A 14,524-nucleotide genomic window follows, 5' to 3' on the forward strand; every position below is an offset into this window, starting at 1 on the left:
TCAGAAGTGACAGGAAGTTGGGACCTTCTTCACTGAAGGAAGGTTAAGGAATTTGTCACCAGCAGACACACCCTAAAAGAATGGCTAAAGGACGTTTTCTAAACAGAAAGGAAACAAGAAAAGAAGGAATTTTGGAATATCTGAAAGGAAGAAAGAATAACAAAAAGAGTAACCTCTCGAATTTCGTAACTGATGTTTGATGGCTGAAGCAAAAATTATAACACTATCTGACATGGTTTTCAATACATGTAGAAGAAATATTTCAAGCAATTATAGATTAAGAAGGGGACACAGATTTAAAAGGAGATAATGTTTCTATACTTCACTCAAACTGGTAAAATGTCAACGTCAATAGATTGCAATAAGCTATATTATATAATATACTACCTAGAGCAAGCCCTTTTTAAAAAAAAAGTGATACAAGAAGATACACTCAAAAATAGTATGGTGTAAGCAGTGGCTCACGCCTGTAATCCCAACACTTTGGGAGGCCAAGGTGGGCAGATTGCTTGAGCGCAGGAGTCTGAGACCAGCCTGGGCAACATGGCAAAACCTTGTCTCTACCAAAAATACAAAAATTAACCGGGCATGGTGGTGCATGCCTGTAGTCCCAGCTACTCAGGAGACTGAGGTGGGAGGATCACCTGAGCCCAGCGAGGTGGAGGGTGTAGTGAGCTGAGATCATGCCATTGCACTCCAGCCTAGGCAACAGAGTGAGACTCTGTCTCAAAAAAAAAAAAAAAAAAAAAAAAAGTATGAATAATCAAAATAGAATTCTAAAAAATGTTCAAGTATCCCACAAAAAGACAAAAAAAAAGAGAACAGAAAACAAAAAATAAAATGGCAGATGTAAGCTCTAACATGCCAATAATTACACTAAATATAAATTTTCTAAATACAACAATTAAAAAACAGATTGACAGAATGGATTTTAAAAAAAAAAATGGGTCCCAATTATTTGATGTCTACCAAATTCTCACTTGAAGTGTAATGACACAGGCAAGGTGAAAGGGACAGGAATATTCAGCAGTTACATAATATTGACACAAGGCTGAGCATGGTGGCTTATACCTGTAATCCCAGCACCGTGGGAGGCCAAGGTGAGCGGATCACTTGAGGTCAGGAGTTCAAAGCCATCCTGGCCAACATGGTGAGCCCATCTCTACTAAAAATACAAAAATTAGCCAGGCATGGTTGCACGTGCCTGTAGTCCCAGCTACTTCCAGTCTCCGGGAGGTGGAGGTTGCAGTGAGCCGAGATCGTGCCATTGCACTCCAGCCTGGGTGACAGAATGAGATTCCGTCTCAAATAATAATAATAATAATAATATTGACACAAGCAGCAACTCGGGTGCTGTGCTGAGGGAAAGGACATGGGTCATGTAGCATATGATTCCATTGATGTAACAGTCTCAAAATGACACAATGATAGGCATGAAGAAAGATTGGTGGTTGCAGGGTTCAGGGATGATGGGGGAGAAGGTGAGTTGACCATACAGAGGAAGTACAGGAGGAGTTCGGTGGAGATGGACAGTGCTGTGTCGACCATGGTGGTAGTTACACAAATAAACATGGGAAAAATGACACAAGGCCAGGTGTGGTGGCTCACACCTGTAATCCCAGCACTTTGGGAGGCTGAGGCAGGCAGATCACTTGAGGTCCGGAGTCCAAGACCAGCCTGACCAACATAGTGAAATCCCATCTCTACTAAAAATACAAACATTAGCTGGGTGTGGTAGCGCTCACCTGTAGTCCCAGCTACTCAGGAGGCTGAGGCAGGAGAATCGCTTGATTGCTTGAACCCAGGAGGCAGAGATTGCAGTGAGCTGGTGTGGTGCCACTGCACTCCAGCCTGGGCAGCAGAGCGAGACTCCGTCTCAAAAAAAAAAAAAAAAAAAAAAAGACATAAAACTAAACACATGCACTCTACCAGTTTGAATTCCTGGCTTGGGTACTGTACTACAGTTATGCAGAATGTAGTCACAGGTGGAACTGCGGGGCCTATCTGTAGTATCTTTGGAACTTCTGTACCTCTATATTTCAAAATAAAAAGTTAAAAACACACACACAAATGGAGGCTCCGAGCACATGACACGGGGCTAGCACCTCGCCCAAGGTCTTCCACCTCCTCCCCTCACCCGGGGACGGCGGGAGCTGCCGGAATCGCAAGCCTCCAGGACCTGCTGCTCTGCCTCCTCCCCTTCCTCTGGCAAGAATGCAGCAATCTCTTTCTTCAACTGCTACCTTTCCTCTTTTTTCTTTGTAGGTTGAAGTCTTTTTGTTCCTTTACTGCAATTCATTGGTGTTTCAGGGCAAGAAAAGATACATTTATGTGTTCTTTATAACTTATTTAATTGGAAATCCACAAATATTTTTAGATTCCGATGTTTTGCTAGTAACAAATAACCTAGAAAAGTACAGATGAGGCCGGGTGTGGTGGCTCACGCCTGTAATCTCAACACTTTGGGAGGCTGAGGCGGGCGGATCACAAGGTCAGGAGTTCAAGACCAGCCTGGCTAATATGGTGAAACCCTGTCTCTACTAAAAATACAAAAATTAGCCAGGCGTGGTGGTGTGCACCTGTAATCCCAGCTGCTGGGACGCTGAGGCAGGAGAATCGCTTGAACCCGGGAGGCGGAGGTTGCAGTGAGCCGAGATAGGGCCATTGCACTCCAGCCTAGGAGACAGAGTGAGGCTCCGTCTCAAAAAAAAAAAAAAAAAAAAAAAAAAATACAGATGAGACAGGAAAAAAAAAAACACAAAAAAACCTCTAAAACCAGATGAAACCTAAACCAGATGGCACAGGGGAAAGACCACTGAGCAGTAAGAAAGGAAACGGGTTTCCCCGCCACGTATTGACTGTGTGATCTTGGATATTTCTACACTCAGTTTCTCAATCATTAAAATAGGAAAAATAATTCCTTCCGGATGTGCACCCTACAAAACCGTACAAACCCCTAAGGTCACACTCAAGGCACTATAGACTTGCAGAGATCTTGCCAGCACCTGATGTCAGAGGTGAAGCCAGCTGGATTTCTGGGTTGGGGGCAGACTTGGAGAACTTTTCTGTCTTATAAGAGGATTGTAAAATATGCCAATCAGCACACTGTAAAATGGACCAATGGGTGCTCTGTAAAATGGACCAATCAGCACTCTGTAAAATGGACCAATCAGCAGGACATGGGCGGGGACAAATGAGGGAATAAAAGCTGGCCAGCCTCCGCCCCACGCCCAGCCAGCAGCCACAACCTGCTCAGGTGCCCCTTCCCAGCTGTAGAATCTTTGTTCTTTCACTCTTCACAATAAATGTGGCTGCTGCTCACTCTTTGGGTCCATGCCACCCTTGAGAGCTGTAACACTCACCACAAAGGTCCACGGCTTCATTCTTGAAGTCAGTGAGACCAAGAACCCACCAGAAGGAACCAACTCCAGACACAATGTGACCTCCACAGTTTACGGATAAGAGACCTGGGGTCCGAGTTGGGGAAAGGAGTTCCCTGGACAAGGACCTCAGCTCTCCCCAGTCTTGCTCCAATAGTGCTCCAAATGTCCTTGTATGTTCCTAACAGCCTATCGCAAGCTACCTCCTGTCCGTCTTCTCCTTGAACCATCACCTCTGATGAGACTGGAACTTAAACCTGCATGGTGTTTGCAAGCCTGATGTGATGCTGGAAACTGCATTGCGGCCACTGACCCAGAAATTACCTCATCAGAGAGCTTGCTCGGAACTCGGCCCAGATAGGCGTAAACAGGACACCACCCGCGGCACCCCACGGGAAATGAGAGCTCTTGGAAGTGCACTCTCTCCAACCTGGGCTCCTTCCTTCCACCTGAGGGGGGCTCCCTGCCCACCCCCCGCATGTACATCTGAATTCTGAGGCATCCCCTCCAGTCTCTGCGCTTCATAGATGAGGATGATGACTGGCGGCTCAGGGAAGAGAAGCCATGTGCCCAAGGTCATGAGATCCGTGGTGGCAAAATGTGAGCACGAAGGTCTGGACAGGGGTGTCCAGAGCAGAAACGGACACAAGACGAGTCTGTGCGGAGCTGAGGAGGATTACCAGGACGTGGGGCTAAGCAGTGGGATTACACGGGCAGGTGTCGAGGGCCTCCAGGTCTGGACGAGTGGGGTGGAAAGACCCTACCATGCTTAATGGAAACACATAAGTGGTATAAATAAATCTGCTTCGAAAGCTGTGTTTGTGGCGGAGGATGCTCACCACTCATTCCGCCCTGGTCTTTCCACAAAAAGGAGGGACATTGGCCGGAACACACCTGGCCCCTCTTCCTGCTGCAGTGACCACCGTGGTTGGTGAGATGAGAGAGGCTTCTGTGCGGGACAGTCTCAGCATGGCAGATCTGCGGCTGCCTTCTCAGAGGGGCCTGCTTTCAAGGTGGTGTCTGGGAACGGGGCTTTTGGAGCGTCTCTCCGTCCCCTGACTGCTAGGAGTGCTTTGCCGGGCCTGGACTGTTCCTGCAATGGGTTTATGAACAGCTGCTTTCCTGCTGGGAGTCTGGGATTTGGGTGGTTGCCATGCAGAGGGGCCCACGTGGCCAGTGCAGGATGCATGCCCTGGGCTCTGAGCCTCGAATGGGCTTTGCGGGTTGCCGCATTCTTCTCGGCTGGAGGAAGGAGCACGTGTGGCGCCCACACAAGAGAGCGGCAGCGGCCTGTGCTCAGAGTCTCCAGACTGGGTCTGTGTCTTTCTCCTTTGCTAAGCCTATCACATAGGCCTTCACCATGATAAACCTTAGCTGTGTGCACAGCTGTGAGTCCTAGCAAACCCCTGATCGTGGGGGATGGCTTTGGGGACCTCCAGAAGCAAGTCTGTCCTGCTTACATCTGATCCAGGTCAGCACCCCTTCCTCTCTGGGCCCTGCTGCCCCAAGGGTTCCCACTGCCATGTGAGAAGCACGCAGAGCTGACCAGCAAAGGCCCCAGACCCACGGGGCCTCACCTAGGCTTCTCAGGACACAGCAGGTCAGGGTGTCAGCGGCATTCACTCTGGCATTCACTCACAAAACCAGAGTGAGTCCATCTTGAATAGGCACTGGGTGAAATGAGGCTGAGACCTACTGGGCTGCATTCCCAGACAGTTAAGGCATTCTAGGTCACAGGATGAGACAGGAGGTTGGCACAAGACACAGGTCACAAAGACCTTGCTGATAAAACAGGATGCAACACACTGGCTAAAACCCACCAAAAACCAAGATGGCGACAAAAGTGGGCTCTGGTTAACCTAGCTGCCTATTACATGCTAATTATAATATATTAGCATATAAGAGACACTCCCACCAGCGCCATGACAGTTTACAGATGCCATGGCAACGTCAGAAATACCCTAGATGATCTGAAAGGAAGAAGAAATCAGTTCTGGGAAATCCCCACCCCTTTCCCAGAAAACTCATGAATAATCCACCCTTGTTTAGCACATGATCCAAAAATAACCATAAAAATAGCCAACCAGCCAAGCGCAGTGGCTCATGCCTTTAATCCCAGCACTTTGGGAGGCCAAGGCTGGTGGATCACCTGAGGTCAGGAGTTCCAGACCAGCCTGGCCAACATGGTGAATCGCGTGAACCTGGGAGACAAAGGTTGCAGTGAGCCGAGATCGTGCCACTGCACTCCAGCCTGGGTGACAGAGCGAGACCCCATCTCAAAAAAAAAAAAAAAAAAAAAGCCAGCCAGCAGCTCCGGGAGATGGAGGTTGCAGTGAGCTGAGATCGAACCACTGCACTCCAGCCTGGGAGACAGAGCGAGACTCCGTCTCAAAAAATATAAAATAAAATAACAACACATTGGCCAGGCACGGTGGCTCACGCCTGTAATCTCAGCACTTTGGGAGGCCGAGGTAGGTGGATCACTTAAGGTCAGGAGTTGAAGACCAGCCTGGCCAACATGGTGAAACCCCATCTCTACTAAAAATACAAAAATTAGCCAGATGTGGTGGCGCATGCTTGTAATCTCAGCTACTAGGGAAGCTGAGGCAGGAGAATCCCTTGAACCTGGGAGGCGGAGGTTGCAGTGAGCCAAGATTGCGCCACTGCACTCCAGGCTGAGTGACAGAGAAAGACTCTGTCTCAAAAAAAGAAAAAGAAAAAACCCACACAACAACAAAAATACAAATTTTTTTAATGCAGTTTAACTATTTTTATAACATCTACATTGTATCAGGTATTATGAGTAATCTAGAGATGAATCAAGTATGCTGAAGGATGTATGTAGTTTATATGCAAATACCACACCATCTCATATCAGTGACTTGATATGAGATTTTGGGACTGATATGAGATATGGGATTTTGATATCTGTGGGTGTCCAAGAACAATTCCCCAGGGATGACGAGAGACAGCTGTTTTACTGGTGACCGTGAAACTCTGATGATGTACCATGTACGCTAGAGGTTACCGGCTACTTTCGCTGCCTCAGCATCTGCTCCTGTTACTGCCCAGGGAGAAATGGGGCCCTTATCCAAGGAGGGGCCACCCTGGGGCAGCACAACCTTCCTCTGTTTCCCATGCACAGGATGCTCCTCCCTCCCCATATTCAGTAAATATGAGCTAAAGGCCACTCTCTGGGAATATAACATTCTGCTTTGGTCCCAGCCCCCCAAAACTCAGCATCTAGCAAGAAAGATGAACACAAAGGTGCACAGCTACAGCACGACAGCTGGGATCAAAGAGAGACATGCCACACGGTGTGGTGGGAGGGAAGCTCACTTCCTGGTAGAGGTTGTATAATCAAGGCAGGCTGCACGGCAGAGGCGGCATCTGCAATAGGCCTTGAGGGATAAGTAGGAGCTCACCAGGCAATGAAGGAGTCAAAGGAGAAAGCGTGTGGCCCATTTGTGAAAGAGCATGAAATGGGTGTGGCTTGGGGAGGGCACACAAACACAAATCAACACTCTGTTGGTGCCTAAAGGGGCGCCAACTGTGGGGAGCACCATCGGCTCAGGAGGGCCATATCCAGCCGCTCAGAGACAGTGGCCATGTTGCCTGCGAGGGGGTCTTGGCCACACCTGAGTCGTGGGCTCTGTGGGGAGAAGGGGTAAAGGGGGCTCTGTGGGGCCTGGGGGTAAGTCGGGCCTCTGGCTTTGGCAAGCTGTGCAGGGGGGCTGTCTGCTGGCCGTGGACTCTCCCTGAGGCCCTTCTAGTTCCTGGACCCTGGGACTCCCTCTCTCTTGGGGTGGGGGCAGGTGTGGAAATGAGAGGATTAGAGGATGCACCTGTGTTCAAACCACTGGGCCTCGCCGCACGATAGCGCCATGATAACCCCAAACAAGTCACCTAAACTCTGCACCTTGGTCCCCGCACCTGCGAGGCAGGATGAGGGTCAACTGTCCCCCACAGGAGGCTTGGGGGGTAAGGTGGAAGTGCTCTATGGACTCTAAGCCTCGGACGGACACAGAGGTATCTCCACTGGCCTTTCACCGAGGCCCTGAGGGGTCTTGGCCTCATCAGCTATTCCATGTGGGATCAGAATGGAAGAAGTCAAAGGCCTTACACACAAGTCTCGTCACTTACCCAGCATCAGACAGTTTGGAACTTTCCACAAAGTACACGCATTCTTTCTTCTTGATGTTCTCAGGAATCCATGAACTGAGGCTTTCTTGCTGAAGGTAAAGAGGGTGTGTTGAGATCCTCCGACGTTCGAAAGAGCACCCCCAGCCCCCCGGAGACACATCCGTGCTCCTTGAGGCGCTTCCACACTACTTGTTTGAAGGAAGGAAGCCTGCGTGACCCCGAGCCGAAGATTAGAAGCACCTTGCCAAGACTCTCAGGTGGCGATTCAGGAGGGAGGAATGAATCTAAGAAATCATTTCCACTTGGGACCGATTTGAATGTGCGCGCTTTAGTTTATACAGCACCACCACCTTCCTTGGGAACAACGTGGTGTGGTGGAAAACGTGGAGGCTGGGAATCTGGGGACCTGGATCTGGCACCGTTGGGAAAAGGGCAGCTACCCTCCTGCCTGGCTGGCAGGGGGACTGCAAGATTCCATGTGCTTTCAACACACTTGCGTCTTTGTATCCAGGACTTGGGGGAAAGCTAGCCCAGGCCCAGGCCCTCCCAATCAGACAAAGGATGTGAAATCATTATGCAACAAGGTAAGCATGGGTAACAGATTTCCAGGACTCTAGCGCAACATTTTTGAGTTAACCTAGTGATTTCCCAATCAGACCAACCATGGGAAATGATTGTGCAACGCAGAAAAGGCCAGAAAGGCCAGCCACGCATCACCCTCCCCAGTTGTGTTTTCCCAAGGGCATGGCTGGGCGGGAGCCCCTGAGGTCAGCAGACCCTTGCCCACCCCCATCGTCACAGCCTCAAGCTGCAACGTGCCCAACAGTGACCTCCGCGGCCACGTGCCAGCTGCAGGCTGACCGGCAGAAAGCTCACCTTGTCGTTGCCAAAGGGGCACTGCGGCCTCCAGCCCTTGAAGAGGCTGCTGTTGCTACGCCGGAGATTGGAGACCATCCCCAGCTCAGCGACCCTCCTGGGCGGCTCCACAAAGCCCTCCTCCTGCTCGGAGCCAGCTTTCCTCAGGGCCGAGGGCTCCATCCTGGGACCCCCACGCCAGCTGCAACCAGGCCTGCTGCCCTCAGGACAGTCCTCCCTCCAGCTCGCTACACTGGGGGTTCTAGAAACACACGGGGTGGTTGCTGAAATAGATCAGAGACAGGAAGACGAGGCTGATGTTCTAAGAAGGCCACATGCTTCCTCACGTGAAGCCCTCATCCGGTTCTCTTCATCAGCCTGCACGTCTTCCTGGCTGCCTGAGCTCTGTCCCTTGGCTGGGGCCCCTGGACACTCCGGAGGAGTACGTGCACATGCAGGGGTCCCAGCGCCCATTCATAATGGTAACAACCTCAGGTCACTGCAGGGCCAGAGACAGAGCTCCCTCCCCCACGGGTGCAGCCCCCGCCCCCCGGCTGCACTGCGCACCGCACAGAGAAGTCTCCGCGGCCAGCGCCGGCTGCCGGCGACGTGGTTTCGCAACCGTGCACAGCTCCTGCTTCCAGACACCAGTCACTACTTTCATATTCCAAAAATAAAAAATAGCCCCCACTGTCCACAAAGGAAGTGTCTTGTTGTTGATTTTTGAGACAGTCTCACTCTGTCGCCCAGGCTGGAGTGCAGTGGCACGATCTCGGCTCACTGCAACCTCCGTCTCCCAGGTTCAAGTGATTCTCCTGCCTCAGCCTCCCCCGTAGCTGGGATTATGGGCACCCATCACCACGTCCCGCTAATTTTGTTTGTATTTAGTAGCAAAAGGGTTTCACCATGTTCGTCAGGTTGGTCTCGAACTCCTGACCTCAGGCGATCCACCCGCCTCCGCCTCCCAAAGTGCTGGGATTACAGGTGTGAGCCACCGTGCCCAGCCTAGAAAGTTAGTTTTGGGGGGTACCACATCTCTCCACTCCAGGACACAGACAATAATTCAAAGGAATCGTATTCTCTCATGTCCTTTCTCCCTGGCTCTGATGTGGCCTTCATCACTGAGGCCATAGGAAGCCACCAGATGACTGCCCTCCCTTTACAAATGAGAAACAAGCGCGTTCAAGCCCTGCAGGGTGTCCCTGAGCCCCTGGCACCCACAATGCGGTTCTCATGAGGTCATCCATGGTCACCCCCAGCCACTGCCCCAAAATGTGAAGGGGAGGGTTGCTTGGAGGCAAAAGATCTGACTGCAATTCCCCACTCATCCCTGCCCTGAAACCCGATCTCTGACCATGTCCTCTCCACTACACATGACGGTCACTGTCAGACAAGACTTTGCTCTGCTGTCCCCTCAGGTGACTGAGCCCCTCTTGCAGGCCACGGAGCTTGAAGTTCAGTGCCGGGAGCTCGGGGCTGAGCTGCTGGCTGCTGTCCTGGGGCAGGCACTCTCAGGCCACCCCACCTCCCACACTCTCCCTCCTCCCCTTCGCCCCTTGGCCGTACCACTAAACTTAACTTGCCCTTCCCGGCCTTTTCCTGCCGTTCTCAGAGCAGATGTTGTGCCGCATGCCAGTGGAGCCTTTCCAGGGCCACGAGCTGTCCCAGCAGCCACTGGCCTGGCTTCACAACCAGCTTCCAAGGGAAGCAGAGGGACAGAGACGTCCGCAGTGGCAGGAGGAAGAGGCGGCTCTGGAGAGCTCGCAGTCGCACCCACAAGAGGACCCAGGACTGCAGGTGGCTCCCCAGGCAGGCAGTCCACCCTGCATGGGATGAGGATGGCTCCATGCTAGAAACAAAGGCCCCAGCATCAGACGGGAGGGTCCGCGGTGAGGGACTCTCTGCCCTAAGGAAGACCAGCATGTTCTGTTCACACACTCATCTTTCAGGCAGCTGCCCACCTCAGCACAGCCCCTGGAGTCTTGTGCAGGTTCCTCTAATCCCAGCGGCAAGCAGGCCCTGGGGAGCAGGTCAGACCCACTCCAACACCACCCCAGACTTTGCAGGAGGCAGCCAGGAGCCCCCGTGAGCATCTGATGCCTGCTGTGGGGGGGCCACTGGCTCGACCCAGTCCCCAAAAGGACGTGTGCCTCAGCCCAGGGGTGCAGAACCCTGAAACCCAGGCCTGGCAATGACCTTCCAAGGGCCCAACCAGCCCTCTCTGGGGTTCTCAATCCCTTTCTCACAGGTCACCTGAGAACAGCTTGGGCCACCTGGTTCGCAGCTAAAATTCTCCACACGCAACTGGCACAGGTGTGAGTGTTGAGAGCACTCAGGAAGGAAACGAACTTCCAGAAGACAGATGCATGAAGCAGGCTTGGGAAGGGCAAGGCCCCATGTGGGGTGGATTTCCAAACCCGAACCCTGCACAGAGCTATTCCCAGGAGAAAGGGGTGCAGTGGAGCCCCTGAGGGAGCATGGGTTGGGGCAGCATTCCGTGCCCTTCAGGGTTAGCCACTGAGCAACCCCGTCCTCAGCCCCGGGGGCCCTGCATGGCAGGGGTGGCGATGGGAAGACCACTCCCACCTGGGCGGAATTCAGGAAGACTCGTTGGCACCTGAGCCTAGGACCAGGCAACTCAAGAGGATCCTGGTGTGCCTGCCACCCCCAGCCAGCCCAGCCCAGCCCAGCCCAGCCCAGCCCAGCAGATTCCTGGGGAAATGGAAGGTTCTGTCTGGGCAGGGCGGGCCTCCCGCACCAGCAGGACTGGGACAGGCTCGCCCTGCACTCCCTCGGTACACCATGTGGCCACCCTGCCCTCTCTGGAGGTTGCTCGGGCATCCTCTGAAATCCCCGCGTGAAAGCCAGCCCTTCGGAGACTGGACGGGCAGAGGCGGGTGCTGGGACAGAGGAAGTAAGCGTCCCAGAAGCGAGCCCTGCCGTCCCGGCGGACTGGCAGGGGCCGAGGATGGCTGAGTCCCTCATCTCCCGGTCCCCTCGCGCCAGCCGGACAGGGTCGCCGCAGCGGCAAGGCGTCCCGCGGACTGCTCGCGGATCCGAGTCAGAGCCCTGCGCCTCTGCACACACTAGGCGCCCCAGTCCGCGCCCCGAACCCTACCGGTGCCCCTGCACCAGCGCCCCGAACCCCGCCAGCCGCTGCACCCTACCGCGCCCCGCACCAGCGCCCCGAGCCCCACCCGCGCCCCTGCACCCCGCCGCGCCCTGCACCAGCGCCCTGCACCCCTCCTGCGCCCCTGCACCCCACCGCGCCCTGCACCAGCACCCCTAGCCCCACCCACGCCCCTGCACCCCACCGTGCCCTGCACCAGCGCCCTGAGCCCCACCCGGGCTCCTGCACCCCGTCGCGCTCTGCACCAGCGCCCTGAGCCCCACCCGGGCTCCTGCACCCCGTCGCGCTCTGCACCAGCGCCCCGAGCCCCATCTGCGCCCCTGCACCCCGCCGTGCCCTGCACCAGCGCCCGGAACCCCTCCTACGCCCCTGCACCCCACTGCAACCTTCACAAGCTCCCTGGCCGGCCGCCTCCGTCCCAGCGCCCGAGCTCGCGCCCTCGCCCTGCCCCCAGCGGGCACCTACCTGCTCGGAGCAGCCCGCGCTCCGGCGTCACCCGTGTCTCCGCGCAGCACCGCCTCCCTGGCCCCGCGAGGCCGTCCGCATCTCGCCTGAGCGTGCGCCGCGTGCGCGGTGCAGTGGAGCCGCCCGCAGCGCTCTGCGTCAGTCAGCCCGGAGATCGCCTCCCGCGCCGCGTCCCGCGCCGTGTCCCGCGCCCGCAGAGCCAAGGACACGCCAGGGAAGACGAGGCCCAGACACCCCACCTGCGGGCCCGCCCTTCCCAGAGACCTGGGACCGGAAACTCGCACGGATGTGTGCCTTCTGAGGGTTGGGGGCACCTGTCTCCTCTAAACCGGCGATTATCTTTAAATCCTGAATAGCCAGCGGGAGCGGGACAGGCAGGACAGGAGTCGCAGGGGGACCTGGGCCTGAGTGAGACCCCCCACAACGGGACTCAGGACCACCTGCTCAAAGACCTCTGCAGCCCCCTCCCCCAGCACTCCGGATATGACCCCAGAGCCAGGGACCATTCCCAGTGAGACAGGCAGGACCCCAAGGCTGGGGCAGGCTCAGGGCCTGCTCCCTGGATCTGTCTCAAGGAAGGGGACAAGAACAGCCAGAAAGATCAAGCCAGAAAGATCAAGCCCAGCAGTCCCCATCATGGCAGGTGCTGGCCACGGGGACCTACGAATGTCTAACTCCACCCTGTGTGGTGCCCACTCTCTGGCTTGGGGAGGGCCAGGGACTGCCCTCTGATGCCTGAGAAAGTGATTGCACATTTCCCAAATGGCCTAGACCACCCAGATGCCCTTTCACCCCACAAAGCCACGCAGTCCGCCCCTGCCTTGCCACCAGTGGGTGATACCCGGCTGCCATTCCTGGGCCCCACTGGCCTCCGTGTCCAGGGAAGTGAAGAGGCCCTGTGGCCTCTGATCTGGGGGGAGGGAGGGTGCCCCCCGACTCCTGCCTGACCTGCACCCTCATTTCCTCCCTGGATGTGCAGGCCTTCTGCCCAGACTCCTGCCCTGAGCACACGCCTCTAGAAGGCCCTCCGCAGATGAGCCAGCCAGCAGTCCCCGCCTGCTGAAGCATGTCCACCATCTCACTAACCCACCATCCTGGTACCTGCAAAGTGGTGGGAAAGCGGTCAGAGCCCCTGGTGTAGGACAGTACTCAGGACACTGTGCTCTGCACAAGCATTGCCAGAAGCTGCCCTCCAGAGTGGCCAGCAGTGTCCCCACAGACCCGCAGCTGTGCCTGGGGCTGCACAAGCAGCTGCTCTGCCCTGCTGGACGGCACAGTCTTCCGTCCAGTCCACCCTACAAACTAGAAGTGCTCGATGGGCACCCGCTGCAGGAGTTGGGTTCTATGACCACCAGCCACATCCCCAGCGAGGTGTCTTAGACCCTCCTTAACAGGCAAAGGAAGAGAAGACCCCCTCCCTTTCACCCGCTCCGTGTCAGCAGAGCCCCATCCAGTGCCCCTGCCCTGGGTGCTTTCTGGCTGGAGAGCCATCTCGCTAACAGAAAATACACTGCAGGGCAGTTAATATTTTATAAGACAGTCATAACTGCCGAGCCATCCGCGAGACGGGCTGGGCGCTGTTTCCAAGTATCCTGAGCCTCTGTGGGAACGTTATTTAAGGTGAAGTAGTCACCAAGATGACCATCTCTGATGAAATAGCCGGGCCCACATCGCCCTGGGAGCGGCTCCTGCCTTCTAGAGAAGAACCACACACTCCACAGAGGGCCATGTCTGTCTGCCCGGACGCTGCTGCAGCAGCAATTATCCGATATTCTTCCCATAAAAGAGAGGACACACAACCATAAAACTCGAACAGGGCAGGTACCGATCTCCATTGTGAGTCCTCTCGAGTTCAGAGAGAGAAAGCACTTGGCACAATGTGTTTCTCACAGTGTGGGCACGAGGCCCAGGTAAAAAAGGCCCTTGCTCTGGCAGCAGGAGAAAACCGCAACTGGAGAAAAAGGCAGTGACGGGGCCACAGGCACTGGCACACTCTGGTCCTGAGTGGGACGCAAGAGCAGGTGACAGGCGGCGGGCTCCTCAGAGGAGACTCCAGGAAGGAGGGAGGCCCGAGCTAGAGCAGGGGCAGCAAACTCTCTGCACAGGGCTGCACGGTTGCTGCGGCGGGTTTTGCCAGCCACGTGGTCTCTGTCCCAGCTCCTGGCCTCTGCCCTTGCAGTGGGAAGGCAGCCGTGGGCCATTCAGCTGACCCTGAACGACACGGATTTCAGCTGTGGGGATCCACTTCTCCGCAGATTTTCTTCCACCTCTGCCACCCCTGAGATGCTAGACCACCCCCTCCTCTTTCCCCTTCTCCTGCTCACGGGAAGACAAGGCCTTTATAATGACCTGCTTCTACTTTTTTTTTTTTTTTTTTTGAGATGGAGTCTCACTCTGTCGCCCAGGCTGGAGTGCAGTGGTGCAATCTCCGCTCACTGCCAGCTCTGCCTGCCGGGTTCACACCATTCTCCTGCCTCAGCCTCCCAAGTAGCAAGTAGCTAGGACTACAGGCACCTGCCACCACACCAGCTAATTTTTTGTATTTTTTATT

General features: G+C 54.8%; 1 protein-coding gene across 3 annotated transcripts in view; it reads right to left on the minus strand.

Annotated features, from left to right (window-relative positions):
- The window catches only part of TRPM2 (transient receptor potential cation channel subfamily M member 2), an 88,247-nt gene extending 76,167 nt beyond the window's left edge, over positions 1–12,080 (minus strand). For 2 of the 3 annotated variants that reach the window (XM_025379299.1, XM_025379298.1), the window contains exons 1-2: positions 8,400–8,681; positions 7,524–7,612 (exon numbers count right to left, since the gene is read on the minus strand). In XM_025379299.1, the coding sequence (XP_025235084.1) occupies positions 7,524–7,612; positions 8,400–8,561 (251 nt within the window). In that variant the 5' untranslated portion in view covers positions 8,562–8,681. Of the gene's footprint in view, positions 1–7,523; positions 7,613–8,399; positions 8,682–11,973 lie in introns of those variants that run through there. The other variant, XM_025379297.1, reaches the window with a different exon arrangement.
- Positions 12,081–14,524: the final 2,444 nt, after the last annotated feature.

The sequence above is a fragment of the Theropithecus gelada genome, chromosome 3 (genome assembly GCF_003255815.1).
Source record: "Theropithecus gelada isolate Dixy chromosome 3, Tgel_1.0, whole genome shotgun sequence".
NCBI lineage: Eukaryota > Metazoa > Chordata > Mammalia > Primates > Cercopithecidae > Theropithecus > Theropithecus gelada.